This window comes from Miniopterus natalensis, chromosome X (assembly GCF_054644295.1).
Source record: "Miniopterus natalensis isolate mMinNat1 chromosome X, mMinNat1.hap1, whole genome shotgun sequence".
Lineage (NCBI taxonomy): Eukaryota > Metazoa > Chordata > Mammalia > Chiroptera > Miniopteridae > Miniopterus > Miniopterus natalensis.
In genome coordinates, this window is record NC_142103.1 from 96,845,955 (window position 1) to 96,873,483 (window position 27,529).

At 38.8% G+C, this 27,529-nt stretch overlaps 1 protein-coding gene across 1 annotated transcript in view; it reads left to right on the forward strand.

Annotated features, from left to right (window-relative positions):
• Positions 1–1,826: 1,826 nt before the first annotated feature.
• The window catches only part of MAP3K15 (mitogen-activated protein kinase kinase kinase 15), a 60,010-nt gene continuing 34,307 nt past the window's right edge, over positions 1,827–27,529 (forward strand). Inside the window, exons 1-7 of the mRNA XM_087813403.1 lie at positions 1,827–1,850; positions 10,180–10,373; positions 13,496–13,664; positions 15,515–15,621; positions 22,163–22,333; positions 26,449–26,561; positions 27,014–27,173. Of these exons, the coding sequence (XP_087669529.1) occupies positions 1,830–1,850; positions 10,180–10,373; positions 13,496–13,664; positions 15,515–15,621; positions 22,163–22,333; positions 26,449–26,561; positions 27,014–27,173 (935 nt within the window). The 5' untranslated portion in view covers positions 1,827–1,829. The remainder of the gene's footprint in view (positions 1,851–10,179; positions 10,374–13,495; positions 13,665–15,514; positions 15,622–22,162; positions 22,334–26,448; positions 26,562–27,013; positions 27,174–27,529) is intronic.

The following is a 27,529-nucleotide window of genomic DNA, read 5'->3' on the forward strand; positions in this document are numbered from 1 at the left end:
AAAAAAAAAAAAAGCATTGCTCAACTTGGATAATAATAAGACATTTAACAGCTACCAAAATGGGCAGAAAGTTTGGGCATAGATACAGTCAGTATTTAATGTCATTTTTCCCTCAGTTTAAAGCGAAATAAAACGGAAAACTTGTATGTTTAGGCACAACTCAGTAATGATTGAGAATTTTTAAATGTATTTTTGCAAGTTTTATACAAATGTTTTTTGGGATAACATAGTACTCTTAAAAATGTTTATATTTGTAAAATGTGAATGTCTAAGGTGAATTACTACAAAATTAAGCTACTAAATTAATATTTTTGAATATCTTAATGTTAGACAGTGTTGATCTGTGTTAAATCATTTCAGGAATAAAACATTAGCTTGTTGATAGCAGTGTTACTCAACCTTGACTGCACTTCAGAATCACTTGGAGCACTTGTAAATATCCTAGTACCCAGGCCACACCCCAGACCAATTACATCATAGTCTTGAGGGAACTTTTTTTAACCTCCCAAATCTGCAGCCAGTGGTGAGAACCAGTGACAGTGGTTCAGAGTTAGCTTTCATGGACATCATAATTTTGTGATGGCAAAGTTAGACATTTTTGTGTTTCTTGAGATTTAATATTAACCAAATTATTCTGGGTTCTATAATAATTTGGGATTATTTCTGGGTAGAAATTCCACCTTCTTCAGATGTGTAACCTGTATATGTTATATATCATTTACACTTTATATAGGTGTGTGCTCTGTAATTGTAGCACAGAACTGTGTTTTAAGAAGTCATTCATATGACATTGAAAGAAGAAACTATTTTATTATTGTACTGTACATTGTAGAATAGTTTCCCAAAAGGCTATAAACCAATCTAAATTACTTTAGATACTAATTTCTTCTTTTACTGATTTCACTAAGGTAGTTATTGCTGGAAATATTTAGAATTAGAAAATACTAAAGGGTACATTATTAAGTATATTTTTATGAGAAACAAATTAGAATATATTTTTTCCAAATTTAATACATTTTTTTCTCAGCTGAGCCTCAGTGAACTCCTGGAAAGTCTTATGACCTAGATAGTTTTAATTTTTAATGATATTGAATAATATTTCCTAAAATGGAAGTGCATAGTCAGTTATATCTGATGCCAGAAGAAGCAACCTACATTTGTCATCAGAAAATAGAAATCTCAGGACATGTAAAAACTGTTTTATGGACAGCTCTTTAGTTATGTTTTCTTTTTTTTGCAAATGTTGGCTTGCAGTGCATAAATAATACACTCAAGGGCTGCACAAACATTATGCTAAATTTACTGACTAAAATTGCTGTTACTGAATTTGGAGATGCCTAGGCAACTATAGTAAGGGGTCAGGAATCCTACCAGTGACACCTCTTCCATAGGAAGGCTTTCTGTGGAGGTGCCCTGCAGCCTTTACATTGATGAGTCCAGAAGTGTTTCATACCCTAGCATACCACGGTGCTTCCCATGCACTTCCTTGCTGTCACTGACATTCCTTACTGGGAAGATGAGGTGTAGGGCATTCAGAGCCCCAAACTTGAATCTCATTCTCTCTGGGAAGAAAGCATTGCCATTGTTACTGGAAAATTCTTATAACCGTATATGCCCCCCCAGTAGTTCCAAAGCTAACCAATTATGATAAATTTTCCTTAGAATATGAATTTTACAATTGTTGGGGGCTCATTTCATTTGAAGTTTTTTGCAGAGGAGGTGTCAACCTATTTACTCTGGATGATGGGTTGGGGCAAAGTACTTGCTTATGGAAATTAACTGTTTTGGAAAAACTGTACTCAGCTCATTTTTTCTTTTCTTTTCAGGATATGGTAACTCAGAAAAACACAGTAAGTATTATATTTCCAGATTTTTAACTTCGGAAATGTAAATATGTAAAATGCTTGCCTGAAAATCCCACAGATAGCAAAGTGATTTCTAATTGTGCCTGTTGGTTGTGTTTCTAAGGGGGATAGCTAGAACCCCCTGTCCCTCAAGTTGCCAGCTAGCTGAGGCCCCACTCAGCCATCCAGGCTGTGGGGCAGAAGGCAAGGTCAGGCAAGTGTACTTGTTCTTTTTGACATGCTAGGACTTTGAGCCTGACCTTATTGGTGATTGCCAAAGAGGAAGAGAGTTGGAGGACTAGGTGAGAGAGGTGAAAGGATTAAGTACAAGTTGGTAGTTACAGAATAGTCACAAGGATGTAAAGGACAGCATAGGGAATATAGCCAATAATAATTGCTAGGTCTATGTATGGTGCCGGGTGGGTGCTGGAAATATCAAGGGGAACACTTTGTGAAGTATGTGATTGTCTAATCACTATGCTGCACACCTGAAACCAATACAAGGTAATACAGTAAACTGTAATTGAGAAATTTGAAAAATTAAAGTAAAAACCCAAAATCATATCCCAGCATTAAAAAAAAAAAAAAAAAAAAGATTGATTGCTTTATTTATTTTTTGCTGGAGCCAGTACCCCCCATACTTACCACCAAAGTTTCCGTAACGGTGAAACATGAATTTATACCCCAGTTAATATAGGGGCCTAGTCCACATTCCCTGCCATAGCTGAAAAGAAGTGGTACAGATTTCCACTTCCTTCTCTCCAGTTTCTGTGCTAAAGTCTCCCGATTTGGCTTAAAAGTTCCTGTAGTGGCATATTGATAATGCCATGTTGGTTTGAATTGTATGATGAAACCCCCACCCTAAAAACATTCAAATAAGATCATATCCTTGGAAATTGTGCCAGGGTTATCCCATACTTTTTAATGCCCCCATCCTTCCGGACCTATGTCTTTGTGGTTTAAGAAATTGTGACCTAGGCTAGGGACAGTTCCTTCATTTTTTTTTTTTTTTTTTTTTTGTGACCCTCAGCCTCCTTTTCAGTGGCCCTTCTAGAAGGCAAGGGCATCCTGCCTCTTTTCCTATTTCACTTGGAGTTCCCAGAAAGAGAGGGAGAAAAGATCCCAGGAGGTAGAGGTCTCCTGAAGGTGCCCTCCACAGGGGAGCAGGAGCTTTGTTGATTTTATTCCCTCCACATAAGACCCCACCCTTCTTCTCGCCCAGGCAGAATTCCCTACCTGAGGCAGAGCCTTGACTCCCCCTCCTCCAATTCAGAGGATGAACTTCTAGAAAGAACAAGTGGATTACCACTGGGGCCTGGATTTAACAAGCCGGCCTATAAAATGCATCAGGGTGATTTTGAGTTCCTCTTGGGGGGAAAATTAGGAAGATATGTCACTTCATTTTGTCCCATTTACATACTGATATTGTCCACTTCCAGGGGGTCTTTCCTTTCTTTCTAGATCTCAATTTCTTAAATTCTTCAATGGAGATGGGGAGGGGGCGTCCAGTCAAAGGAGTTTGAGCCTGACGCCGGGAGGCACAGATAGTAGTCCAGCCCTGTCTCTAAGGAACTTTGGGCAGTCACTCCAACCCCCCACCACCCCAATCATCAGTGTCCTCATCAGTAAAAAGAGAAGGTTGAATTCTGTGATTTTGTTCATAGGTAACTTCCAGCACTTAATGTCTGTCATTCCATATTAGTCGCACAAGTGAAAAGGCATAATTTGGATTTAATGCAAGGAATGTTTAGGAAAAAGTTATTCCTTAAAACAAGAATTACATTAAGGCAAGATGCAAGGAAGAAAACACTTTCTGTTGCCATCCTGACTGTTGGGTATAGTAGGGACTAGAACCTCTAGGAGACTTAGTGTTGTTCTGTTACCATTCCACTATATATCCTTCCTTCTCTGGAACATTCTCCCTCCTAAACAACCAGGAAATCCTTCCAATTCTTCTTAATTCTATTATACCATGGCACCATTCTCCCTAAGTTTTTGTTTTTTTAGGAATGAATTTATTCTAAAGGATTTGGCAACTAATCTCTCTGCTAAATTTGACATTACTTTAGAATTCTGTGCCTGGTACTAGTTGCCATTCTTGATGGGGTATGAGAAATTAGAGAACAAAATAAAGGACCAGAGGTGGCTGGAAGGGTATAAAATAGCACCTAAGAGGACAGGTTGAAGGGACATGAACCTTGAGAGGTATTGTCTATGGTCATTTTCAAATGTTATCTCTTTTTGGAATGTAGGGAGACAGTTATTTCTTCTCCTTCAGATGCCATGGAAGTAGGGCAAACTAAAAATAGGTTGGGTTGAGCAGAATGGACAGCTCACAATTAATGGTGATTAAATGTTGAAATCGAATATCGAAGTAATAAGGTGACTTTTTAAGAGAATCTGCTAATTTGCCCCTCCATATGGATTGGGGTCTGGATCATATAACTCCAGAGGCTTGCATCTCATGAAATTGTGAGTCTGTGATAATTGGACAGCTTTTTAAAAAGAGATACAACGTAGTCATAGTTGGTGAATTATAAAGTCCTGCAAGTCAGGTGTACAGATTAAATGCCACACACTGAACATGCTGCTGGATGCTTGAAGTGATTTGTGAATATATGGAAACCAAGATGCTTTGAGATCTCTGTCTTCAGGGAGTCATTTTAAGTCTCTAGAATTGTGCCTAATGGTATATTGAGCTTGGCTTCATTTAGTAGAGGGATGGTGTATTAGTCAGTGTTCTCCCGAGAAGCAGAACCAGTAGGAGATATATAGAGAAGGAAATGGTGATATTTATTATGAGGAATCACCTCACGTAATTATGGACACTAAGAAGTCCCACAATCTGCCACCTGTAGGCTGGATACCCAGGAAAGCAGGTGATGTCATTCAGTCCAAGTCTGAAGGCCTGAGGAGCAGGTTCGCTGATGCTGTAAATCCTATCCTAAGGATCAGAGAAGATGAGATTAAATGTCCCAGCTCAAGCAGGCACAAAAAAGCAGGCAAATTCCTCTTCCTCTGCCTTTTGTTCTGTGCAGACCTCAGTGGATTAGATGATGCCCACCTACAGTGGGGAGGACAGTCTACTTGACCGAGTTCACTGACCAGTGCTAATCTCATCCAGAAACACTCTCACAGATACACCTAGAAATATGTTTAATCTGGGTACCCAGTGGCCAGTCAGGTTGACACATAAAATTAACCATCACAGATAGGCATATGTGCTTCTGTTTTTAGGAGCAGTTGCTTTGCAGGGATGTAAAGGATGGGAGATCAATCTCTAGGCTTCAGGCTGGACCAGCCCTTCAGTCATTCTGGGCTCTTCTGTTTTTTAACAACACAGTATCACCTTTTTTGCTCACCTCTTTTTCAGATAATGCTCATATTCTTGTGTGCCAGGATTTTTAAAAGACAACAACAAAAAACTGTTTAGGTATAATATATGTACACCATAAAATTTACCTTTGTGCACACAGTTCAGTGATTTTTAATAAGAGGTATGCAGCCGTCACCACAATCCACTTTCCATCTCTCCCCCAAAACACCTTTTTGAAGACAATCCCTGTTCCACCCTCAGCTCCAAGCATCCACTAATTTGCTTTATTTCATAGATTTACCTTTTCAGGACTTTTCATATAAATGGAACCTTACAATAATGTGGTCTTTTATGTCTAGTTTCTTTCACTTAGCATGATGTTTTTTAGGTTCATATGATGTAGCATGTATCAGTAGTTTTTTTCTTCTTTATTGCTGAATAGCATTCTATTGTATAGCTTTTCCACATTTGAGTTATATCTTCCCCAGCTGTTGGACGTTTAGATTGTTTCCACTGTTTGGTTATTATGAATAATGTTGCTATAAATATTCAAGTATAAGTCTCTGGGTGGAAATGTGTCTTCATTTCTCTTAGGTAGATACCTAGGAGTGGAATTCTTGGATCATATGGTAAATACAAATGTAAATTTTTAAGTAACTACCAAAATGATATCCCAAGTGGCTGTACCACTTTACATTTCCATCAACAATGAAAGGTCTAGTTTCTTCATATCTTCACCAATATTTGGTATTGTCCTTCTATTATATACATTTTAGGAGGAATATGAAGTGGTGTATCATTGTGGTTTTGTATTTCCCTAGTGACTAATGATGTTGAGCACCTTCTTATGTGTTTATTAGCCATTCATAGTCTTCTTCAGATCTTTTGCTCATTTTTAGTTGGGTTTTTTGGTCTTATTATGGAGTTGTAAGAGTTCTTTATATAGTTTGGAAGCAAGACCCTTATCAGAGACTTTATCAATTATTTATTTTATAGGTCATGCTTCTGGTGTTATATCTAAGAACTGTTAGCTTAACCTAAGGTCATGAAGAATTACTTCTTTATTTTTCTTTAAAAAAGTTTATAGTTTTGGTTGATACATTTACCTCTGTGGTCCATTTTGAGTTAATTTTTGTGTCTGATGTGAGGTATAGGAATACAATTTCTTTCTTTGGCATGTGGATATCCAGTTGTCCCAGCAGCATTTCTTATAAAGGCTATTCTTTCCCCCATTGAATTGTCTTGGTACCCTTCTCAGAATCAGCCAATCATAATTTTTTTTTTTTTAAATATATGTTTATTGGTTTCAGAGAGAGGAAAGGAGAGGGAGAGAGAGAGATAGAAACATCAATGATGAGAGAGTCATTGATCAAGCACTCAACCAGGGCATGTGCCCTGACCGGGAATCGAACCCCGATCGCCTGGATCCTAGGTCTACGCTCAACCACTGAGCCACGCCCGGCCAGGCCTGATCATAAATTTAAGGCTTTGTTTCTGGACTTTCAATTCTAGGCCATTGGTCTATATGTTTGCCCTTCTGCCCAGTACCATGCTGTTTTGATTACTGAAGCTTGATAGTAAGCTTTGAAATTAGGAAATCTAGTTCCCTCAACATTGTTCTTTATACCAAATTGTTTTTAGCCATTTGGGGTCACTAGCATATTTGATGTGAATTTGAGAATCTGCTTCTCCATTTCTACAAAAAAGGCCATTGGAATTTTGATAGGTACTGTATTTTGCTTGGGTGGTATTGACATCTTAGCAATATTAAGCCTTCCAATCCAAGAACACAGGATGTCTTTAGGTCCTCTATAATTTCTTTCAGCAATGTTTTGTATTTTTCAGTATACAAGTCTTTCACCTTCTTAGTTAAATTTATTTATGGATATTTTATTCTTTTGGATAAATGAAATTGTTTTCTTAATTTCATTTTCAGGATTGATTTAAAAATACTTTCCACAAAAATCTTTAATACTTATTACATTTTACTTCATAATCCATTATTTGAGCTAAAACAATTCAGGGTTTGTTTTTTTAAAGAATAGTTTATTGATTTTGAGAGAGAGAGAGAGAGAGAAACATCGTTGTGAGAGTGAAACATTGATTGGGTGCCTCCTGCATACCCTCTACCAGGGATTGAGCCCACAACCTGGGCATGCGTCCTGACCAGGAATCGAACTGGAAGCCTTTTGGTGCACGGGACAATGCCCAGCCAACTGAGTCACACCATCCTGGGCTCCTGTTTTTTAATTAGTTTCATAAAATGACTTCTTTTTCATACATCTTCGATTGTTACGCTGTTTTTTACTGCTTTAGAGATAGTAAAGATAGCCACTTTCAGCATTTTATCACTTCAGAAAACATGTTTATATGATGAAAGATAAAGGTTGTGCCTTTATGAAAATAAGAGTGAAAATAAAGCCAACCCCAAGAGACCATCTATTAAACCTTGGAACTTTCTGGTAGTTTGTGATTAGTGTACATAGTCAACAGGTGTTCTTTAACTTTATTTTAATTTTTCTTTGTAAAAATAACCATACCTTCAAAGTCTGGTATGTATATTTTGCAGGTTGATTTCCCCCTGGAAGTAGCTTCTGAGACTGAGTTTAGTGGACAGTAGATTTATTAAGGAGTGCCCTGGGGATCAACGCTGAAGAAGAAGAGGGAAGGAAGCAGGACTGGGTAGAAAGAGAAATCAAGCTGGGTTGCAGGCTCAGTGACTGCCTTGGCTGACCCCATGGGCAACTCTAGAGCTGGAATAGCCTGTCTGAGTTGGCATGAGATGGCCAGGCCTTTATATTCCTACATTCATCCCTCACAGGTAGGAATGTGACCTTGGGTGAGGTGCTCTCTACAACTGAGGCAATTTCAAAAGGAGCTGACAGCAGGGGCTGGTGGCTGCTGTTCTTCCAGCAGCTGGGGCAACATGTCCTTCCTTGAAGGCTGCTCTGGGTGTGCACCTGAGTGTCTACCATGTTGTAATCAATTCATTTGAGAAATATATAAATCATATATACTCCAAGACTGATGAATATATCTCCAAGGCTGGGAGGCACAGAAATATTTTTTCCATTGAATTGGTGGGTGATTAGCTTGCAAGAGAGGAAACATGGGGAGCTACACCTCCCCTGTCCCCCAGGAAAATTACTAGGAGAAGATGAGAATTGTTAAAGTACACTAGGCCTTATTTTCATTTGTCATGTCCTGAAGCTGAAGTCCACAGTTTTTAAAAAGGAGAGTCAAAATATCCAAGCTAGGGTCATGTTATTAAAAAACATCTTATTAGCCCAACCTGCATGGCTCAGTGGTTGAGTATCGACCTGTGAACCAGGAGATCACGGTTTGATTCCTGGTCAGGGCACATGCCTGGGTTGTGGGCTCGATCTCCAGTTGCAGGCATGCAAGAAGCAGCCGATCAATGACTCTCTCTCATCATTGATGTTTCTATCTCTCTCTCCCTTGCCCTTCCTCTCTCTGAAAAACAAAAGAAAAAAAAGTAAAAACATCGTATTAAAAAGCTAATCTGTTTTTCTGATCCTTGGAACAGGTAATTATTTTTTCTGGAAAGTCAATGAGATTTAATAGAAACTCATTTTTCCCATCAAAATAGCTATCTCTATAATCCTAATAAATTGGAATTTCTTTGAGAAACAGACATTGTCAATATTGGGTGCATTTTCTATAATATTGGAAGCTTTTTACCTGGCTTACAACCACACTTAGGCCTGGAGTTGAAGGTAACAATATTTCCTGGTCCTTCCCACCTGCCTTCTTCCGTTCTTTAGTGTGCTATAGCTTGGGATCCAGAATTATCAAAGATAGTATAGATTGCTTAGGGACACTTTGGTGAAAGGACAGTTAAATTTCTTCTTTCTTAGCCCTTGGGTTTTCTGAGTTCAGAATCAGAATTTCTTTCTGCCACTTTCATTAGTGAAGGCCCAATTTCAAACAAGAAGGCTATATCCCATAGTAGATGGAGAATTTTATTTTGTACATAGAATATGATTTATGTAAAAACATCTGCCCTTTGAATATTTCATTGGTGTAGCTTTGTTTGTTTGTTTCTACCTCATCTTCAATTCTCTGCTCAAGGGTTTTTGTCTTTTTTTCTACATTCCTGTTCTCTTTTGAATTGGAGTACTCTGGAAGTGCGAATCACAACTTTTCTCTGTACCTTTTGATTATCACAAGAGTAATGTCACATTTTACAGGGCCAGTGTCAGAAATTAAATACAAATATTTAATTTCTCCTGCCAACTGAATAAATCTTTGGTGTCCCATGATACCCATTTCCTTTGATATGTAATTTACATACCATAATAGTCACCATTCACTCATCTTTTTGTGTTGGGTATTTTGTATATCATGGCTTCCCTTATTTAAGGATATTTCAGAATTAGGCTGGAATGGCAGTGACAAGAATCCTGGGAAGGGAGGAAGAGGACATGAGATTTCTCTGTCTCTGTGGTCTTCTGTGGGCTAGTTGGTAGACCTTGCTAGGTCTCAGTTGCCTCCTCCATAAAATGAGATGATTAATCAGGTGATTACTGAGATTCATGCCAGCTCTGAAATAATTCTCTGATGTTACGATAGCCGTTCATTTGTTTGAACAAAACAAATGGATGATTGTATGCCATCACTACATGGCATGTCTGCTGCAGGAATATCTTCATTTACAATTCTTGGTTATCAGTGGGTTCAGATTCCCTCTGATTTAGCAGGCATGTAGTGAAACAATGTAATTTCCAAGACTTTCAACCCCTAAAATCTCTGTCAGTGAAGTTCTGAGACATACACAGATCAGTTCAGTATTTAAATCAAATTTTTGTCATACATCCATGTGTTAGACCTTGTGAAATTGAGTGGTTCCCTGTTCTGTGCCTAATAAGTTTATAATCATACTGCACAAGTTGTGATAATACTTAAGCATTTTCTTTTTCCCTGTCCCAGCAGATTCCAAGTCACAGTTGTACTTCTGCATCAGTTGCTTTGTGAAACCTTTTTGTTTCTGTTTTCCAGGTATCTGGTGGAAATTATTATTTCATCCCGTACATCGTGACACCATGTGCTGAATACCTTTGCTGTGAGAGCAATCTCCAGAATCGTGCCTCGGAGTGCATGCAACCCAACTGGGACACCATGCTGAGTCCCCTGAGTGTGCCCTTGGTGGACAGATTCACTGGCCTCCTCAGGGCGATCCAAGTGACCTCATGGTAACTCCCCTCAGCCTTTAACAACCTTGGGAGGTTTGCCACAGTCTTCCCTTTATGTTCATGGAGGCCATACACCCTCAAAAGACCATAGTGCCTGAAGAATGGGGAACCCCCTACAAATCATTTTTAAGTCATGTAGGAATCCATTGTTCTTCCTTACTACATCACTGAGTTGAGCCATTGAGGTATAGCCAAAAGAGAATAGGAGGTCAGAGTTGAACCTGTGTCTGGCCTCAACTCTCTGCGTGACCTTGATAACTTCTCTGTAACCATTTTCTCATGTAGATGATAAGGAAGTTAAGTCCCTGATTTTTTTTTTAATACTGTGAGATTCTGTGTTTTAAGATCATTTCTGAAGGTGATTTCCTCCCCCCTCCCACCCCAATCAGTTACTGAGGTGGTTAAAATGCCTCAGCAAGGCCATTCCGACTGCAAGCTCTTGTGCTATAAAAGTTGGGATGTGCTAAGTTCAGCTGAAGCCAGCCTGACCTCAGGAGGTCCTGTGACATGTTCTTTGTAGGTTGATGTTGGAGAAGGTGGGGAATACTGATTCAGAGATAGACAGGTTTGGGTTTGAATCCTGGCTCAGGCTATTCCTTGCTGTGTCGCCTTGTAAAAGTTCACTTGTTTGTGCTTCAGTGCTCAAGAAACCATGTCTTAAAATGTTCTTCTAAAACTCGAAGGCAGAAGAACGATTCTGCTTAATCAAAGGATCCACTTATTTTGCTTGCAGCCAATTTAAAGGATTTATTCCTATAAGTTATGTCACAAGGAGAAGGATTTGTCCTTCCAAAACAAATGAAAATCCAAAGCACTTGCTGAACAGACTTAAAATAAAATGTAAAGGGCTGCATGTCCCACTTTGGCTCAGATCATGGCTCCCTGAACTGTGGAGCATTACTATAGAGTACTGGTGTGAGGCACACACTAGTGAATAGTCTGTTCTCTTTTTCTACCTCATTACCTCTTTTCTGGACACAGAGTATCTCCTACAGACTTTATGGGAAAAGAAGACTGGAGCCCTGGCTGGGTAGTTCATTTGGTTGGATTTTTGTTCGATGCAACAAGCTTGTGGGTTTGATCCTGGGTCAGGGCACATGCAAGAAGCAACCAATGAATCCATGAATGGGTGGAGCAATGAAATCTATGTCCCCCTCCCCCCCCCCCCCTTTCTCTCTCTCTCTCTTTAATAAATGAAAATTTAAAGAAAAGAATACTGGAAACTCAGACATATGTGACCACATGCCAACATAGAAAGCAAATGGGAAACTTCTGTGGCACATTCCTGGAAAGCCTCATTCAATCATACCTTGCTGACTATTGTCTTATTGCACAATGAATATTTTAGTGAAGTTTAGAAAGCTCTCCCAGTATCATCTTTTCAGGTCTGACAAAGAGGTAGGCTAGCTTGCATCTGCCAGATGAGCAGGGTCTTTTCAAAAAGTGGACTCAACTTTGTTTCTCATTCAGTGTCTATATGTATCAGTAGGAAAACAACTCTTGATTTAGTTTCATTTCAAAGGACTTGAAATACCTGCTGGTTGATTCCACACCTTGAACTGGCAGATACCTGGCAATGGTTAGTGAGAGGGTAAATGGTGCTAATGGTTTAAACACATCTATAATGAGGATGGCGGATTTTTTAGCTCAAGTGCCAACTCTTAATTGGTAAAGGCTGCCTGGAGCCCTGTGCTGAAAAGAGGTTGGAAGCCATTTCCAAGTTCACATTAATTAGCAACATCCCTGGTTCCCAGAGGTAGAAATGGCCGCATGCTTATTACATATATGATGTCCTCAAGCCATACTCAATTTGGTGTTTTATTTGCTTATAAGTTACTGTTCTTACTAGGTTTCTTAGTTTATTAAAACTATTTTTCAGAATTACTCTTGAAAAGAAGACTGAAGTATAACATTTTACTTGTCAGGGTAAACTAGTAATGCCTTAATAGCTTTGATGTGTTTATAGTCCACCAAATGAATAATGACTGTCATCCAAGTTAATGACTCATTAGATTAATAATAGACTTTTATGCTCAATAATAGAATTTTAAACACTGATAGAATCTGCTAATTTGCTTATTGGGACCATAAGCAATAGACAAATAAGAAAATAAAATATTAAAGCAAAGCACTGATAAATATATATATACATATATGCTTTTTGTTAATTCTCAACCGAGGATATTTTTTCATTGATTTTTAGAGAGAGTGGAAGGGAGGTAGGGAGTGGAGGGGGAGAGAGAGAGAGAAACGGAAACATTGATGTGAGAGAGACACATCAATTGGTTGCCTCCTACACACCCCCCAACTGGGGCCAGAGATCGGACCTGAAACCCAGGTATGTGCCCTTGACCGGAAATTGAACCCATGACCCTTTGGTGCAAGGGGCCAACACTCTAGCCACTGAGCCACACAGGCCAGGGCCACACTGATATTTTTATATCAGAGTGCTTTCTGTGGGGCATCTCTTCATTCTTTAGGTGTTCTTGAATTCCTTTTATAAACATTGGGCCAGGCTGTGTATTGTATACACATTTATTTGGCATAGTTTTATAATTATTAAAAGTAAGTAACAGTTGTTTTTATTCTTATGTGTTTCTCTTTTTCTGAAGACTATTATTTGAGCTTACTCTTTTTTTTTTTTTTTTTTTTTTAATGAACAGCGTAATTTTACTCTTCTCTAGTTAAGTCATTTCAGCTACTTAATGGGTTGACAGTATTACCACTTGACAATGCCCAGTCTCCATTAAAAATTACTTGGTCCTGGCCAGTTTTGCTCAGTGGTTAGAGCATTGGCCCACTGACCAAAGGGTTGCAGGTTCAATTTCCCATAAAGGGCACGTACCTCAGTTGCAGGTTCTATCCCTGGCCCCAGTCGGGGCACATGCAGGAGGCAACCAATCGATGTGCCTTTCTCATATCATTGTTACCCTTTCTCTCTCATTCCCACTCCTCCCTCCCTTCTACTCTCTCTAAAAATCAATGGGAAAAATATCCTCAGGTGAGGATTAAAAAAAATTACTTGGAAAGTGGACAACAAATTTAAATCACTCTGTGGTCGTTATAAGTTCTGCCTGGATGCATGGAGATGCAACCTGACATTTTCATGTTTCCCTCTCCAGTGTTTATTACAAAGAAACTTTGTTAAATGACATCCAGAGAGCCAGAGAGAAATACGAGGGCAATGAACTGGCAAAGGAGCTGGCTCGGATCAAACTCCGCATAGATAATACCAAGATTCTGACTTCAAACATCGTCATTAATTTACTGCTGTCCTACCATGATACCCAGGTATGAAATATATGCTTACCTGAAGCTAACACATGCTGAGTTCTTCCTTGGCATGAGGAATTCCTCATGTGAAGTACTCTTATACTAGGTGCACAGTTAGGTAGCTGTTTTATAGACAGAATAGGTATGTGGCTAGGTCATAGGTCACCTACTATATCTGTTGTGGAAATAATGGAGAAGGTTTTGTCATATCTGACAGTCACTCCAACAAAATCTCATATGGTACTGCTCACTAAAAGAAATACAGAATTTAGCAGTTTATATGCGCTTTATGCTAGGCATTGCTCCAAGCCCTTTGTGAATCCTGTTATTTAATATTCATTACAAGCCTATGGGTTGAATACTCTGATTATCCCCCTTTTACAAATGAGGAACATGAGGCACAGAGAAGTTAAGTAACTTGCCCAAGGTCACACAGCCGTTGGCAAAGTCAAGGTTCAAATTGAGGCAACTGGCTCCATTGTCCTTGCTCTTAACTCCTCTGTTATGCTGCTTCCTTTAGGCCTTTGTCGATTTCTTCTTTGTTTACCACCACTCATCAGTGACAGGGAGAGCAAGAGTAGCAGACCCATATTCAGGGCCCAGGGAATGAAGATGTTTATTCTAAGACAAGTGTCAAAGACTTCTCGAGAGTTCCCGAGACAGGGTCTGTGGGATGCAGTACCATGAAGGAAATTGGGCGTGCCCTCCCTCCAAGTTTAATGCTGTTGAGCCATTTCTAAGGATGTCTTGCCTTACTCCCCTTTGGAGGAATGTACAAAGGCAATGTACCTTATCCGCAAAATTCCACAAAGCCATAGTGGAGATTGTTGGCTAGAGGACTTCAAATCTAAACGAGAAAGGCATCCATTTAGGACCTGAACCAAGAACAGAATCAGCCACTAAGGAACTCATGCCCCTAGTGATAAACAGATGCATCTAATAGATTTTAATAGGATTTTAACAATGATTAAATTATGCCCCGTGGGACAAGAAAATGGGAGTGACCTTTTTTGAAGTCTTTCTTCCTGAACTGCTGCATTCCTCCTGTCCTTGCCTTCAGACATCTCTTTATAATCATACATTAGTGGGGCTCTCAGGTATAAAGGTGAGCCAGAAGCTTCTTGGGATACACTTTCCTTGGACAGCTGTATCCAGGTACAGAGCCACAAAATAGGCATAGGATGCTGGTGGCAAGTTCTGTGCTAACTGTGTCTGGCTGTCAGCAAGTTGGCCAGTAACTGATTATAAGCCTGACTGAAAGGGTAGCAGATGGCACTGCTCAGAGGAGACCCAGCTGAGACAAACATGGTAGCAATTTTTCCCTAGGTAATTATGCAGTTTAGGGCAGTGGTTCTCAACTGTGGGACATGTAGCAGTGTCTGGAGGCATTTTTGGTTGTCACATTTCGGGAGCAGTGCTCCTGGCATCTCATAGGTAGAGGCCAGGGATGCTGCTTAACATCCCACAGTGCACAGGACAGCGCCCTATAAAAAAAGAATGATCCAGCCCAAAAATGTCAGTGGTACCAAGGCTGAGAAACCCTGGTTTAGATTAATTTATTTGTTTCTAGTAAAATAGAAAGGACTGTGGTGTTTGTTCCCTTTATGTGGCAAGTGACTGCAAGATTTCTTGTATGCTTATGTCCAGCTCATTTTAACCTACAGCTGTGCTGGTGGTTGTAGCTCTCCTGCACTCAAAACACGGTAGCTTTTTTCCTGGCTACTGGGCTATAAGTAACCTCACTAAATGCTGTCTGTAGGGAAGGGCTTATATTTAAATGCTTAGGCTGTCTCATGTTTATAATTGTTCAGAAAAATATATGAAGATCTGTGTTTTCTCTCTCTCACCTTGGAACCTCTTGCCAACAGGACTACGATGCAATGTTGAAGCTGGTAGAAACACTGGAAATGCTGCCTACATATGACTTGACTGACCAACATAATATTAAATTCCACTACGCATTTGCACTGAATAGGTAAGAATGATAATGTATATATAGAGTTTTGAAACAAACCACCTGTTAAATTATGCTTTCTTCATTTAATCAGCACTCATTGAGTATGAGCCAGATCATGTGCTTCATGTCAAGGTTATGAAAATGGGAAAGGTCTTGGTCTTCAGGGACTTTGTCTTGGGAACATATATTCTACCTGTGAGGTCAGCCATGTAACTAAATCTCGCTAGCTCAGAGCAATAAAGGTCTTAATGAAGATTTGTCCAAAGTGCTATGGAAACATAGCAGAGGGAGGAAGTCATTCTCCTTGGGCATTTTCTGGGGTCCTTTGGACAGAGATTTGAAGACTTAGTAAGAATTACCTCATGGGCAGCAGAGAATGTGGGATAGGGTGGTAAAAAGGCCATTCCACTTGGCCAGAACACAAGAGTGAGCATAGAGTTCTTTATGTGCAGTATGTCTTCAGGGAACAGTCAGTGTGACCAGAACACAACTTGCAAGTGAAGCAAATGCATGCAGTGAGGCTCAGCATGGAGGGCGAGACTGTGTCTTGAAAGGACCTCGTTTACATGAATGAGTTGATAATATCTTGTAGACAGTGGGAGTCATGAGAAGTAAGCCAATTTTGGGTATGGTTTGAAATAAAGCCAACAGAATTTGTTGATTTAATAAAGGAGGACTAAAGCATGACTCCAGAATTTTTAGCATGAATAACAGGAATAATGGATTGGCCATTATTAAGTAAGATGGAGAAGACTATGGAAAAAAGGTTTGATCGGACAATCAAGAGTTTGGTTTTGGACAGATTAAGTTTGAGGTATTGGACATGCAGGTTAGATGACAAGAAGGCAGTCTAAAGTTTAGTGGAGAGCACTGGGAGTCATTAAAATATAGATGGTTTGAAAAATCATGACACTGGATTGTCACCAAGGGATCTAGTGTAGTTACTGATAAATAAAGATCCAAGGGTTGTGCATACACACACTCAAATGGTAAAAGATCAGGGAGATGAACAGGAAACAGAAAATTAAACAAAAATAGAAGGAAAATTAAGAAAGTGTGGTATCCTCCAAGACAAATGAAGAAGGTGGTCCAAGGAGGAAGGAGTGCTCAATTGTCAAATGCTGCTGGTAGGTCATATAACATAAGGGCTGAGAATTGATTGGTGGATTTAGCAATGATGCAGACCTACTGAATCAGAATGTCCAGGATAAGAAACACTGATGCTTGGATTCCATCTCCAGAGACTATGATTTAATTGGTCTGAGCTGTAGCCTGGACACCAGGATTTTTTAAGCTCCCCAGGAGATTCTCATATGCAGCCCTGTCTTAGTTCATTCCCATCTCTTAAATTATGAAATGGCCTTATTGTCAGAAACAGATGTTGCTGGACTGATTAAACACAAGAGGGGTTTTTTGGTGTGTTTTTAAAATATATATCTTTATTGATTTCAGAGAGAGGAAAGGAGAGGGAGAGAGAGAGAGAGAGACATTAATGATGAGAGATTCGTCATTGATCGACTGCCTTCTACACGACCCCAACTGGGGATCGAGCCTGCAACCTGGGCATGTGCCCTGATCAGGAATCGAACCTCGATCTCCTGGATCCTAGGCCGACCCTCAACACAGGAGTTTTTATCTATAGGCTTCTTCTTGGATACTTTGGGATCTGAAAATGATAAGCAGATCTGAAAACTGATTATTAACCACTAAAGGGATAGCACCTGTCTTAAAGTGGCTTTTAAGCTGAAAATCTTTTTATTTTTTTTTTGCAAATGCTTGATCTTTTGTTTATCCTCAAGACCTTTTGTTTTGAGTGACAGGGTAAGTTTCAAGTTAATGAAAAATTTCAAGGAAAATCTTGATGTAATTGGTTCAAACAAAACCAAACAAACCTGAAATCATATTAATAATTAAGCATTTAAAAGAGTTAAGTACATTGTCTTCAGAATCCTGAATAGTTCACACCTCTAAAGATGGCTCATAATAGATGTAGAAATTTTGTACCTCATTAAAATTTTCTTTTTCTCACCACCAACTCTAGAAATTAATTAAATGCTTTAGTAAATTTGAGTTGGGTTGTTATCTGTTGGCTCCTGTAGGTTAAAGAATATCATGGGTGGACTGTTTATCAAGAGATCTGGTTTGCAGGTTGGTAAAATTGGAGTCTATGAACAAAGAGAAAAAAAGGTTAAATATATTAGAACAAGACCAAGGTACAAAACAGAAAAAGTCAGAGTTGAAATACAGGCTTAATTATTTCAGGCTTCCAGAAGAGCATCAAATGTCTAGATTAGTTAGCCCTTCTCAACCTAGGTTGGGTTTCACAGTAGAATTAAGCCCTAATGCCCTAAGGCATTCATTGTATCAATTGAATGAACCCTCATATGCATCCAGAATGGGGCTAACTATGTACCATTTTTGAGAGAATGGAGAAAATAGTCAATCAAGTAACCTTTTCTAGGGCTTAATTTTCTAGCAGAATCCGTTGAGAAAGGCTGTCCTAGGTACTAATCTGTCTTCTTGGATGATGCAGTGGTTTTTTTTGATATACAGATCCTCAGGAAAGAAAGCATAAAAGATCCTGTTATAAAATTGCCAAGAAATGAAAGAGTAATTAATCTCTTTATTCATTTATTAGAATATTTATTAGTGAAATATACACAAGAACACTTTGTACAAATCTCAGCAATGATCTTTTGAATATTTAATGTGTATTCTTCCAGACTTTGTCTGTGCACAGAAACATATAATTTAAATAGAGTTTACAACAAAGGATGAGATCATACTGTTCATTTAGTTCAGTTATTTTCCGCCATGAACAACTGTTAAGGACATTCTTCTATATAATTACATATGGATCTATCTCTTTCTAAGGGTTGCATGATACTCCATAGTTTGGCTTTAGAAAATATAGTTGACCCTTGAACAACTCAAGTTGCGGTGCCGACCACCTATGCAGTCAGAAAAAATACAATGACTTTCTCATCATTGATGTTTCTATCTCTTTCTCCCTCTCCCTTCCTCGCTCTGGAATCAATAAACAACATATTTAAAATATATATATATATATATATGTATGTATGTATATATACACCTGTTTTTTTAAAAAATTGTGTATTTCACCATTCTTCAATTAATGGACATTTGGATCACCTTCAGTTTTTACTGTTACAAACAATGTCATAATAAACAGCTTTGTATAAAAATTCTTGAATATATATAAATATTTCTGTATTATAAACTCTGGAAGTGGAATTGTTGAGTCAGGGTGGGTCCTCTTACTTTTTTATTATATAAATTTCAGATATATTTAAAAGGAGGGAATAATACCAGGAATGCCAGGAACCCTTTGTCTACTTTAGTAATTTATCATTGCATGGTTAGTTTGGTTTCCTGCACACCTCCACTCTATCCCTCATACCCCAACACTGGATTTATTATTAAGCAACAACATGCCATTTTATCTGTGGATGTTTTAGTATGTGTCTCTAAAGGTTAAAGACACTTTTAATTTTTTTTTATTGATTGATTTGAGAGGGAGTGAGGGAGAGAGAGAGAAACATTGATTTGTTCCACTTATTTATGCATTTATTGGTTGCTGCTTGTATGTGCCCCGACCAGGGATCAAACCTGCAACCTTGGTGTATCGGGATAACACTCTAACCATCTGAGCGACCTGGCCAGGGCTGGTTAAAGACACTTTTATAAAACATAATTACAATTATGTTATCATACCTAAAAATTAACAATAATTCCTTAATACCAGTGTTCAAATTTCCTCCCAGTTGTCTCATTTTTTCACAGTGGGTTTGTTTGAATCATGATGTAGACAAGGTCTATACTGTGCATTTCGTTAATATGACTCATAAGGGTTTTTTTTTAATATATAGTTTTTCCCCTTCTTTTTTCTTATGTATATGTTAAAGAAACATTTGTCCTGTAGAGTTCCAAAGGTCTGGATTTTGCTGAACATATCTCTGACAAGATTAGTGAATTCTTCTGTTCCTTTTTTTCCCTGTAAATTAGTAGTTAGATTTGGACACTTGTTTCAGATTCTGGTCTAATTTTTAAAAAGGTATACTTAATAGTTGATTGTGTATTTTATCTGTGTTTTTTTTTTTTCTTTTTGTGTTGCTGGTGGCCCTTGAAAATCATTGTCTGGATCCATTATTTTATTAGAGGTTGCAAAATAGTGATATTTGAATTTTATACTTAATTCCTGCATTATTAGCACAAATACTTCATAAAGAAAAATATCCCCTCACCAATGACTTGGTTACCCTGGTATACACTTTGTATGAGAAAAGAGGCTATGTGCTTGATTTTTGCCTTGATCAGTTCTCAAAAACAATGAGTTGGTTCTTTAGCATCCTCCAAAGGTGACCAATGAGGTTTTATAAGATCATTATGAACTAACTTTCATATAGTTGGTGTGTTTCAGTCCTTTATAGTTCCCCTTCCTTTTTATTTTAGTGGATTTATTGGGGTGACTTTGATTAATAAGATTATGTAAGTTTCAAGCGTACAATTCTTTAATACATCATTTGTATATTGCACTGTATGTTCACCACCCAAAGTCTGTTATTCTTCTTAGTGCTCTAATCATCCCCTTTTTGCCAAAAACTGATTCAAGTTTGCTTTTGAGTCTTGTTGCTATGAGCTCAGTAGCTTCTTTGTTTTCTTGTATGTTAAGATGTTCCAGGATCATTTAGACATATTTGAAACCAGCCATTCATCCAAGGAGTCCTGATTCCTTTTAGTGAGATGATATTTACAGACCCCAATCAGGGCTTGGAGATTCTCGTTGGTCATTGTTTGGGACCTTTTTAGTAGACAGAGCTAGGGAGACCACTCCATGAATTCATACTGATGTTCCAATTCAAATTTAGGACTGGAAGATTTTTCTTAACTTCTTTGATTTTATATTTGTTACTCTTATGCTGAAAAATCTGGCCCCTAGTGATATTAACATCATTATTTGTTGTATTTCATCTAAAAATATACATTTTCAAAATACCATTATCAGTATTATTACTAACAATATGATTACTAGAAACTATTGGAGATTTCTTTGCATTTATGTTTGTTTTTTTTCCTTAGGTTGTATTTCATAGAAAAATACAGTCAAATTGCTGTGTTATAAAATCATATGAATTAGTTTTTCTTTTGTGGGTAAGCCATCAACCAGGTGGTATGTTTGTTGGCAAGCAGTGTTTTTAGGGAACACTGTTTTTAAATTTTTATTTCATTTTCTTTTGTAATTATGTAAAAAACTTACGTAGTTTCAAAGTCAAATTCCAGGAAGTATAATCTCTGTCCCTGTCCCCTTCATCATGTTTTCTCCCTCCACCTATCAGTAGCCACTTTTACTACCTTTTGGTTTATCCTTCCATGTTGAAGACATAAAATCAGGTACATATATTTATTCACATCTCCCTTTCCTAAAGTAAAAAGGTAGCATTCTCTGAACAGTATTCATCACCTTGCTTTCTTGTCTTAACAACATATTCTGGAAATCTCTCCATAGCGGTATTATAGAGATATTGTTTCATTTATTTTTACAAATGTTTAATATTTTATAATGTGAATATGAATATCATTAGCCATAGTTGATTTAATCAGTCCCAACTACTGATGGACATTTGCTTTCAAATCTTCACAGGAACTCTTTTAACATTTCACAGCCACAAACAGGTTATTTTGTGGCAAGAATTATTTTGACAACTGTCTAAGGAACTCATTTCCTGTGTGTAAGTGAAAATTTTACCATATAGCCCTGGCTGCTTTGTTCAGCGGTTAGAGCATCATCCCTGCAGACTGAAGGGTACCAGGTTCAATTCCGGCCAAGAGCATGTACCTCGGTTTCAGGCTCGATCCCTGGGGCCCTGGTCGGGGCATGGGTGGGAGGCAGCCAATAGATGTGTCTCCCTCACATTGATATTTCTCTCTCTACGCTCCCCATCCACTCTTTCTGGAAAAAAAAAATACCATTTAATCTAATAATAAAGAGTGTGATTTATGAATATAGAAATTTCCTGTTTTGGTGGGTGTAACATGAGATAGAAAAATAGGACTCACTAAGGTCCTTTGCTGTTTGAGGATGGCAAGGCATTTCAGGTCAAGAAATGGCATGATACATTTCTAAATTCATCTGGGCTTTGAAATTGGGGGCCCTGCCATTTTTCACAGAACCTTTTATCAAGCTGTCTCATCCTCATGATTCAGGCTTAGCTTCTAAAATCCTTGCTCTCCATCCAGTTACAGGAGGCTGCCATATTATTTTTGTCTTTCCAGATACATTGATCACCTTATGCTCTCATCCACAGTGAAAGTTTCATTTAAAGAGAAAGGATCAAATAGGGACTGAATATGATTGTATGAAATTTACTGGAGTGGATCTTAAGCAGCTGTTAGATTTGAATATGAAAAATGAAATATAATTTAGAATTTTTTCTGATAAAATATAGCATCCTTACATCCAGCCCTTCAAAGAATGAATGTATATACACTCCTGTATCGTGATTCAGACATTCATGATCTTATTACATGAATCTTTCAGGAGAAACAGCACAGGCGACCGTGAGAAGGCTCTGCAGATCATACTGCAGGTTGTGCAGAGCTGTGACTACCCAGCCCCCGACATGTTGTACCTGTGTGGAAGGATCTACAAGGATATCTTTTTGGATTCACACTGCAAAGATAATGTCAGCAGGGACAGTGCCATTGACTGGTAAACCCTCAGCCCTAGTCAGTAGCATGTGCATCTCTGCAAAGAACAGAATTGCAGTAGCTAAAAATCCACATCTTTTTCCTATGTATGTGTGTTTGTTTGCTGGCAGTGAAAAAATATACCATAAATGTAGTTTGGGAATTTCCACACTCCTTTTCCCCTAAGGAAACCATTAGAAGCAGGGTTTTTTACTGGTGATATTCTTCCAACAAGTTCACTCATTTATCGGGGCAAGAAGTAAGATCAGCATGCTCCTTCCCAGCTATTCCTTCTAGAACATTGTTCTACTGCTGTGAGGGAATTGTCTTCTCAGTGAGCTATTCATCCATCCATCCATCCATCCATCCATCCATCCATCCATCCATCCATCCATCCATTCAACAAAGGTTTATTGAGGGTTTACTGTGTTCCAGAAACTTTTGTAGATGGTGAGGATAAACACAGCAAATGCAAATTCCTGCCCTGATGGGCCTTGCATTGCTGGTAAGGGAAGTCATACAAAGTAAAATATATAGGACATGAGTTGATAGTGAGGGCTTTGGGGAAAAGTTAAGCAGGGAGGGGGGGGAAAGAGGGTTAGAAGGAGTTGTCTGCAGTTTTAGGTAGAGTGGTCAGTGTAAGTGAATAAAGATGTGAAGATGGTGAGGTATGAGCCTTACTGTGGAGAAAGTGTTCCAGGAGGAGGAGGACAGCAAGGGCAAAGACCCTGAGGAGAAAGCATGCTGGGCAGGCTCAAGGATGGTAAGCTTGAGCAAGTGGAGAGTGGCAGGAGATGGGAGGGAAGATGACCTTTTTACTCTGAGGGAGATGATACAACATTGGAGTGTTCTGAGCAGAGGAATGACAAGATCTGGCATGCATTTTAACTGGAGTACTCTCACTGTTGTGCAAAGAATACATTTTAAGGAGTGTATCAGCTATCATTTGCTATGTAATGACTCCAAAGCTTAGTGGCTTAAAACCATGGTTTATGATTTCTCATGATTCTGTTCATTGGCCAGGCAGTTCCTCTGCTGGCTCCACTCCCAAAATGCTGGGCTCACTCCTAAAGTTGCAGTCAGCTGGAGGGTCAGCAGAGCTGGAAGCTCCAAGATGGCTTCATGCACATTTGCCAGCTAGTTCTGGGTGTTGGTGGCGAGCCTTCATTCTCTGTCATGTGGTTCTAATCCTGATAGACCAGCTTTCTTACATGGTAGGCTGCATTCTAAGAGAGCAAAGGTGGAAGCTGCAAAGCTTCTTGAGGCTTACATCACAAATTCATGCAAGGTCAGTTATACCACATGCAGTTGGTCAAAGCAAATCACATGGCCATCCCAAATTTAAGGAGGTAGAGAAATAGAGTCCGTGTGGGTGGGAGAAATGGCAGTCATATTGCAAAAGCACATGCACAGTGGGATGGGAGGAATTTGTGGCCATTAAACAAGTTAGCAGAGGGGCAAGAGCAGAAGCAGGGGACAGAAAACTGTTGAAATAATGCAGGAGAGAGCTGATGGTGGCTTGAACTAGGATGGTAGTGACAAAAATGATAAGTCAGAACCTGGATTCTTTTGAAGGTGGATCCAACAGCTCACATTATCCATTTTCATCACAAGAGATCTTGTCATTGCTGTTCTGCTCTCATTTAATTATGACTGCTGCTTCTCTCTCTGTGTTCTCCTTCCATACACATTGGAGGCTCTGTCCTCTAACCTCTTCTCTCTGTCCACATGCTCTTCCCTGGTGATCCCGGCCAGTCCCACATCCCGGGACCCTTAGGTAGTCTGTAGCTCAACCTCTGTCCTTAGCTGTGGCCTCATATTTCCCCCTCTTTGCCCACCTTTTCTACCTTGAGATGGTACTGGTATTTAAGACTAACCATGTCCAAAGCTGAAGTTATTTTCTGATCTCCACAAGGTATGGCTTTCAGTGTCTTGGTTTCATACCACCTGCAGCCTCCTAGACTTAAACTTTTGATTGATGTTTGCTGAGTTTCACTTATTTTCTCATACAATCAATCCCCAATTATAACCCTTCTGTGAGTCTGTCCTCACTCCCTGCCAGTCCTCTTCCATCACCACCACCCTTAATCAGCACATTTTTTGTTTTATTTTCTTGCTAGGAATGTTCTAACGCTATCCCAAATAGGCTTTATCTTTGGTGTCTCTAAAGCTCAAGGACCCCACCATGGCCCCCCATTCCCTATTAAATAAAAATTCAATCTTAGGTCATCATTCTGGGTGCTTGTTCCCCAACCCACCTCTAGTGCTATTTCCCGTGGCCTGATATATGTCCAAATAAATTAAAATTCCTTAGGAGCTCCCCAAACTGCCATCTCTGTTCCCACCATTTTCTATTCTGGGGGTTCCCTTTCCAGATATCTGATAATTATAATTCTATTCATCTTCATACCATTTCTGAAGTCTCTAAGGATGACCCCATATGTCTTCTGTGAGTCCCTCTAGACTTTCCATTTGTGTGGTTTTAGGATATTTATGACATTCACACTTGTATTTTCACTAATTGTGTGTAGATCTTATCATCTTTACCATAGTATAGGTTCTTATAGGACAGGGACCTTGGGTTATTCTTAGTTCATCCTCAGTAGTACCTAATGTACTATATGGCAGAGAGGAATCACTCGGGTGTGGAAGGAAAGGGTAAGGAAGGGAAGTTAACATTTCTTAGAGCCAAAATAGGAAGCTATACTCCCTCCATGGTGGACAAGAATTCAAACCCCAGGCCAGGAAATTACTACCTGTGGCTCCTTCAAGAAAGTCAAAGGAGCCTTTCTCCATCCACTTCAGAAGGTAGTAGCAGTGGGTACAGAAGCAAATGAAGAATAGTCTTCTGGTCAGGGCATCTTAGCTCAAGTGAAACCTTAGGGATAGTCTAACCCAGGCCCTCAGGTACAGATGTGAAACATGTGGCTCAGGGAGGTCGGGGGCTGGTCCAAAGTCACAGGGCTGGTCAGAGACAAACTTGGGACTGTAATGCTGACTCCAGGTTCAAGTCTTATCTGCCCCCAAGCCACGCCTGTTTGATTTATTGCAGAAGTGTAAAGAAGTCACCCTGTCTTCCTTCTTCCCAGATAACTTTTCATAGAAGAAAATGAAAAAAATCAAATACAGTAGGATATGGAATTTAAAATACTCAAAACATACGGGTGGATGATGAGATTTCAGTTTTATTGGAATTTTGTTGGCTGGGGTTGGAAGGACTATCTTGGTGTCCTCTGGTCTATCTGAGGGTACTTATATTATGCCCCAAAGTTTATAAAACCAGATTTTAATGGCCTTAAATAAGTTCTCACTTCCACAATTAATATTTTGTTAGTGTTTAACTCTCTTGTCACACAAGTGACAAAACAACTTCTGTTTTAGAAGTGTTTGGCATACTTTACTGATCAGATTCTTTTTCTTGATCATGGTACTCAGTCACTCATGGAAGAGAAAGAAGCTTTTTGTGTATAGAATAAATAAGAGAATTAAAAATGGCACTGTTAACTTTTTGGTATAAAAATGGTATTCGTAGTTTCATATCTTCATCCTAATGTAATAGATCCCTGCCTCTTCTGTCACTTTATGCCACTGCTCTTATAGTTCTTTGAGCTCCAAGATTCTGGCAATACTGCTTCATACATGAAAAAATGATTCCATTTTGTGATATAAGCAAACAAATGGTCTGCAGAGAAATAGCCTATAATTGATGCAATTTCTATGTAATAAAAAATGCTGCACATACGAATGGAGTCTAACTCTAAAAATGAGATTTGGACATCAAATTGTGGTCTCCTTTTGAGGGTAGGTTTATAAGAGGTTTTACATTTCTTTCGTACACTTTAATATAGTTTCCTTATTTTATATAATGGTCATGGGGTTTTTTGTGTGTGTTTTTTAAACCTGATGAAAAAATTTTAAACTCCCTAGTGTAAGTTACTCTGTTGCTTCTATGACATTTTTAAGAGATATTTGACTGCTGCATGTAGCCGTTTATAAAGATTGGGAGGGAAAGCTGGAAACCAATAAATTAGAGTATTACAAATTTTCACAAGAAGGTTGGTTTCTACCATTATTTACACATTTTTTTCTCCCATAATAAGATGATAAAATAAGAACTGCATGGTTCTGTGATTGTAGGTATCGCAAAGGGTTTGAGCTGCAATCATCTCTTTATTCTGGAATTAACCTTGCAATTTTGCTGGTAGTTACTGGACAACAATTTGAAACATCCATGGAACTAAGGAAAATAGGTAAAGCTACTTATTATTATAAATGTTGATGCTTTGGTAATACAAGTTCAGCATTAAAAATTATGTTCACAAAACTAGAATTATATTTCAGAAGGAAGAATTACTCTTTGATGGCACACCTGAGACAGTGGCCAAAATAAAATGCCCATTTTTCTACTCTCTAAAGAAGGGGTGGGGAACCTGTTGTCTGCCAAGGGCCATTTGGATATTTATAACATCATTCCAGGGCCATACAAAATTATCAACTTAAAAATAAGCTGTGAAAAAAGCTCCTAGATTTATTGAATTTCAAGTCCCGCCTGTGGTTGCCTTGGCAGGGCCAGACCAAATGATTTTGCGGGCCGTATACGGCCCAAGGGACAGATGTTCCTCGCCCTTAATCTAAAGGCTTGCATAATATAATAGAAACTAGAAACATTTTTATAACTTTATCTAAAATTCATATTCTTAAGGTATCCAGCTGAACAGTTTGTTGGGGGAAAAAGGGTGCTTGGAGAACATGAACAATTACTGGGATGTAGGTCAGTTCTTCAACGTCAGCATGTTGGCTAGCAACGTGGGGAAGTCCATCCAAGCAGCAGAGAGGTTGTTCAATCTGAAGCCTCCAGTCTGGTGAGTCATGTCTGTGTGTTATCATTACCCTTCTCAATATCAGATCATGCCCTGAAATGTTTCTGCCAGGGAGAAAATGAGTAAATGCAAAAAACGATAGCAAGCACTGTGTCCTTCCTTCCGACTTCATTATAGCAAAGTTAGGGCAGAAAGAACAACTCTGAGGGATCTCTTGGTTTTATATGAAGGGAGGGAAAGCCAGATGCATGCACACACAAAATATATCCCTACATGCTGTATCTACAAGATGAAACACACAGTCCTATTAATTCCCTCGGGTCATCCAGGTCCTCAGGAGCAAAACTTTCTTTGGTACTAATATGTATTTTGCATTTGTGAGAAAGCAGATCATAAAG